Below are 5,795 nucleotides of genomic sequence, written 5' to 3'. Positions count from 1 at the left end.
GGGGGGGTGGCGGGGAGCGGCCAATCGGGAAGCGGCCGCGGGGACCTGCGGGGCGAGCCTGCTGACACGTCCTTCCCTTCCAGGAACTAGCGAAATACGAGGACATGGAGGATCAAGTGGTGCTAACTGAGAAAGGTATATAAGCGGCACCGGCTCCCCGGGTTGGTAGCCTAGCGACAGTGTCTGTAGCTCAGGTGCCGATTTACTCTGCTTTTCTAGAGCTGCTTGAGGATGGTTTTGGCGAGCACCCCTTCTACCACTGTCTGGTTGCAGAAGTGCCAAAAGAACACTGGTCGTCTGAAGGTGAGGCTTCCTGATACTTACTTTTAGATGCTAAATACACGAGAGGCATCTTATACTTAATGTTATCGATGATACGTGAGCTTCCACCAGTGAATTGGGGTAGGAGGAGTAGGTTAACTGTTAAATGCAGTAACATATAGTGATACTCTGCTGAAGTAGTTGCTAATCCTGGAGGCGTGGGAAGATCAGGTATAACATGATGTGCTTGACTCCAGTTAATTAAATGGCTTTTCTTGTTTGACCCTGACTTACCTTTATGTAATCCTGTTGAATCACATTTTTTTCTTTAATTTGTCCCCAATCTTCAGGTTACAGTCTCTAGCTTCGCCATGTACATGGCCCTTCCGTGTACATGGATGGGCGGGGAGGTAACTAAAAGATCCGTTACACAATAAAGTAGATGATCATAATATGAGGTAAGGTCTACAGGGACAAGTGCTATGTCCCAAACCTTTACCAAAGACACAGTAGATCAGAAATCTGTTCGCACGCTTCTCTTACAGTATGTGCAGAGTGTTATGGCAGATGTAGTTAAAATACTCGAGGTTTAGGTTTGAGTGGGCTGCTGTCGGAAGAGTTGGTTTCTCTTCCCTGCTGAGCCACAGAATTATAATTGAAGCTGCAGCTTTACTTACCTTGACTTTATGGTGCTGAAGGTAAAGAAAACAGTGTGATGCTCTCAGTGGAAGCATAAGATGAGGTGCTGGAAATGCTTCTGTAAAGGTGGCCTGTGAGCATGCCTTCTCACACAGTGTAGATACTGAGGAGTATACATTGAAAGATCAGCGTTCAGACTTTAGAGTTTGATACTGTTTCGGTTGCTAAGGAAGCAGAGTTGGGGCAATCATCTAGACTGTGAACTGCTGTGTAAAGTTTTCACTTGTATTCCAGAATGGAAATACTGATAAATCAGTAGGGTATGCATTTGTTTGTAGATAAAAGCCTTGTGTTCAGCACTTACCCTGAAATCCTCAAAAGTACTACGATAGTATGGCAAGGGCAGTCTTCATTCTGTTAGGTTGATACAAGTTCGTGAGAACTCATTTTCAGTTGTGTGCTTACTTGCCAACTTCATTCTTAATTCTAACCTAATAGCGAATGTCTGCATGTCACAGAAAGACAATCTGTACGTTTAAACATGCATGTAAGACTTAATATTTTTGCCTTTTAAGTTCAGACTAGCTAAAGCTGCACCCTTTTGTTTCAGAACACTGCATTGTGGGCTTTGCCATGTATTACTTCACTTACGATCCATGGATTGGAAAACTGCTGTATCTTGAAGATTTTTATGTGATGGCTGAATATAGAGGTATATATTACAAAATTAGATGAGTTGCTTCCTATAGGGCTTCTTTAAAATTAAAACTTAGTTTCTTGTTGTGTTTTTTTTTTAGGGCTTGGCATTGGGTCAGAAATTCTGAAGAACTTGAGTCAGGTATGTCTAAGTGATAAGTCTAAACAAGCAGAGCTGAGGACACATGGCAAGGCAGTGTTCTTGCTCTTCTGCTAACTGCATGAGAGCTTCTCCTTCAGCACTACTCAATTAAATTAAAGGAGGTGACAGGGCACTAGGTGACTTAAAACATTGCCTAGAGTCTTTTAAACAATGACAAGTGCTGAAGTGACCGACAGAATGAACTTGATGACTTCTGGTGATACACAGTTAGTTGCTGAGTAGTCCCACCAGTTCTTACTAGGCTTATCTGGGGCTGTTGTTCGAAACATGTCTTGTTGCGCTCTTTTGCAGGTTGCTGTGAAGTGCCGCTGCAGCAGTATGCACTTCCTCGTTGCAGAGTGGAACGAACCATCCATCAGGTTCTATAAGAGAAGGGGCGCCTCTGATCTGTCCACTGAGGAGGGGTGGAGGCTCTTCAAAATTGACAAAGAATATCTCTTGAAGATGGCAACAGAAGAATGAGATTATCCCAGCAAATAAATTCTTTCTGCGAATATATATGCTCTCTGAATAAACTCCTCCTTGCTTTCTGTGTACAGTTTGTAGTGGAATAAAGTAGTGTGGATGCTAGTAATGAAATTGCTTTGCAGGTGTGGTCATAGAGTAATTGGTACTGTGATCTGGAGTTGAGGCATCTGTGAAGTTGAGTATGTGCTTGTGTGTGTCCTTTACCAGTGTGGGCTTGTAATCTTCGTGTATGGAAACTTCATTCTTGTAAGTGTCATTCAAATGTGTACAATGTACACACTGGTAGGGTTTGTTTTAATTATTGCCTTTTATAAAAATAAATAGTGTTTTCACTTCATGGCAGTAGTTTTGACTTTAATTCTCGCATACAGTTTTCAGTTAGATAACATGCAAATTAATAAAACTCTTCAATTCACCCAACTGCTTTCACGAGTGAAGCATGATTTGCCACGGTGCCAGGGCGATAAAAAGTGCACTTGTGTGCCTGCAGGACCCAGCGGTGAGGTTCTGTGCCCCTGTGCTGAAGCTGAGCACGTGGAGGGGTTTGAGATCAGTCTCTGCCTCCTGTGTGGCACAGAGCATCCTGTCCAGTGGGTGTTCTGTGCAAGTGGACTAAACTTGAGTTACAGTTGGTTTGTTTGGAGTCCCTCAATTAGGCTGCTGCTCTCAGCCCTCTAGAAAGCAGCTCCAGAAAAACTGGAGCTTGTGCCATTGCCTCCTTGGGACTTTCAGTTAACTGCGGAGCACCTCAGTCAGGAGGGCGTAGCCTTGAAGGGGAAGATGCACCTAGCTGTGGTTTCAAAACCTAAATCGCAAAAATAGGTTTGACTGGTCAGGAGTAGGAGAATATTTTTACAAACCACAAAAAAACTCCCTTATGTGAGTCTTAAGACATCAAACTTGAATGCTTCTTGTAATCTGGGTTTATGTACATGATTTCAGATACTGTACGGAGTTTGTCACGCGCTTCGGTGCTGTGTAGTCAGTGGCAGTGGTGAGCTGCGTGAAATTAAGTGCTGTGTTAAGCAGTGAAAAACTCTGACCCTGCGTGTTCAAACCTTTGTACAGCAGTAAGTGAAAACAATGCTGCTCATCAACTTTTTAATCAGCTTGGAAACAAACTTACCAAATTCGCAATACTGTGTTTGCCTTTCTCATAAGTCAATGGTGAAAGTGGGTGCATGCAAGTTTTATGCCGCTCTCCTCTTGCTCTGTAGTAACCCCACAATAAAAGGCTTCTTTTGGCCAGCACTGCTTTCACTTCAAAGGAAGAGAAGAGACTTACCTGCCTTGTAACATGCACGGGTTTAAATAAAACAAGGTTTTAAACTGATTTTGATGGCTGCGTAAATCATGTGTCATCTGGAAGATGTCTTCTCGTCCTAGAGAGTAGCGGGCAGTGACTGCTTCAGCCATGGGTAACCCTAACCTAAATTTAAGAACAAGATGTCCCTCTGCCTAGCACCAGCAGCAGGTTGTGCAGGGCATTTAGCATGAAACTCCTCCTGTTTTCTGTTTTGTTTTTGTTTTTAACTAAGGCGTAGGCAGCAGCGTGCCAGCTCTGCCCAGGTGCGAGATATGGCTGTCGGCTGTTGCCTCAGGAATGAGAAAACCAATAAGAAATACAGGAGCTCTTGGAAGAGAGCAGGAGGTAGCATGTGTCCAAGTGGTTGTCCAGGCAAACACAGGCTGGACTGAGCCCAGAATCTGTCGCGTAAATTACCCTGATTTAGCAGATCAGGTTCTGCATAAGAAACAGTCATTTCCAGACACTCCCCGTGTCTGCGCAGCACCCCAGCTGTGAGAGCGTTCGTATCACACACAGGAGCCTGAGGCTCAAATCCCACTCCTGCCCGAGGGGAACAGAAATCTGTGTTTCTTGCTTAACAGCAGATTAACTGCTAGGCTATGAACCGCCCTGCACTTGCAGAGATGTTTGATACTTGCTCTTGTTGAGCCTGTTCTATTCTGCAATTCAGTAGGCCAAAGAACATGAGAGTAAGCCCATTCGATGAACCGGTCCAGTAACTAGAGCTGGAGGCGGAATGGGAAGGACGAGATGGTCTCCAGCAGCTCTCGCTGAGCCTCAGGGTGTTGCATCTTCTCATCGGTGAAGCTGCAGTAACTTCACTGGTAACCCAGTGAGCTACAGTAACCTACTCGTGCATCGCAGTCATAGTGGAATCTGGTTTGAGGTTATTTAAAGCTGGTCCTTTTGGCTCTGTATGTCAGTCCAGAAGGTGACTACTAGTAGAGCAGTTTAAGAATGTTTTTATTTCCAAAGTAACTGTTCGTTAGATATCTAGGACAGAACTGCTTAAATCTCAGGCCCCAGACTTCTGGAGCACAATAAGGCTACCAAAGCTGCATGACTAAATGGAACAAGGTAACTAATTAGGCATTATAATTAGGAAAGTAAGCAGCTTAGTCAGATTTTCAATCAATTTAAAAGTGTTTATCGTATCTTGTTCATCTTCTTCTGCCAATGCAGTTTACCACCGCATTTTCTAAACGAACGCTGCCGAAATAGATTCTCAGGGAGTCACAGAAAACAAGCGAGGCAGTGCTAAATGAGAAGACCTTTTCTAGCCAACTGTGATAATCTTAAACATTCACACGTGAAAGTAAAGACAAGGACTAACCTTTCAGATGTGACTTTCACTGAGATCCTACTAAGAGGTAGGGTTTTTAAAACCAGCAGAAATATTCTCACAGTTATGGTACAGAGTCTCCAACAGAGAGATGTAATGCCATGGCTCAAGAAAAGATCATTTTTAAATTCCCTCAATAACTTTTTCTCAAGCTACCAGGAGACCAAAGTGACTCTGTAACTACAATCAAGACATACAGCTGAGTGTTTTCTACCGGTTTAGACATGGGAGAAACCTCACCCGGCTTGACTTTCTTCATTTCCAGGATCATGATCACACCACCAAGCTGCAGTGCGAGCGTATGATCGGGGCTAAGCAACATCAGTAGGCTTTGAGCTGGTCACCGGTATCACACCTGTGGGAATCCATCACAGCACAGGCACAGGGCTTGCATGGGGCCTGCAGGTATGTCAGCCTTCTGCGTTACCCTATTTCCTCGATGCAGTGTGCCTGCCTCTGGGGAAGAGTTAGAGAGCGGGTGTTATGACAGCACTGATAACATCTCCAGGGAGGTGAGGCACAAAGAACCTCGTTGCTCTCACTCTCAGGCTCATCACTCGGGAAGTTCTCCTCATGCCAAGCCAGCCAGCAGAAGACTTTACAATTGAAGCGTTTCCACATTCCCATCAGGTGGGGATAGAAAGGTGGCCTCAGACAAACTTGCGGCTGGAGGACAGGGTGGAGGGCCATACCCAGCTACAAGAAGAAGGAGCGCTGGGCTCGCCGCCCCCTCTGCTTGGCGTTTTCCTGCTCGCAGGCTCCCGCACAATGATCTGAGCCGTAGCCATAGTGACAGCACGGAAGGAGGCTTTTTTGTCTACATAATTTGAGTTAAAACATAATATATGCGAGGAAAACAACCCTTCCCCCTCCCCTCTTCTTTTAAAGAGCCTTTGCTCTCAATGTAATTCAAAAAG

General features: G+C 44.7%; 1 protein-coding gene across 1 annotated transcript; it reads left to right on the top strand.

Moving 5' to 3' along the window:
• The first annotated feature begins 56 nt into the window (after positions 1-56).
• Positions 57-2,564, top strand: SAT1 (spermidine/spermine N1-acetyltransferase 1). Its single transcript, XM_009321128.1, has 5 exons — positions 57-135; positions 220-303; positions 1,511-1,612; positions 1,698-1,738; positions 2,051-2,564. Exons 1-5 carry the CDS (start codon positions 105-107, stop codon positions 2,219-2,221), a joined length of 429 nt encoding a protein of 142 aa, XP_009319403.1. The 5' UTR covers positions 57-104; the 3' UTR covers positions 2,222-2,564.
• Positions 2,565-5,795: the final 3,231 nt, after the last annotated feature.

This window comes from Pygoscelis adeliae, unplaced genomic scaffold (assembly GCF_000699105.1).
Source record: "Pygoscelis adeliae isolate BGI_AS28 unplaced genomic scaffold, ASM69910v1 Scaffold53, whole genome shotgun sequence".
Lineage (NCBI taxonomy): Eukaryota > Metazoa > Chordata > Aves > Sphenisciformes > Spheniscidae > Pygoscelis > Pygoscelis adeliae.
Note: the sequence above shows the minus strand (reverse complement) of the source record. Positions and strands in the feature narration are given on the sequence as shown.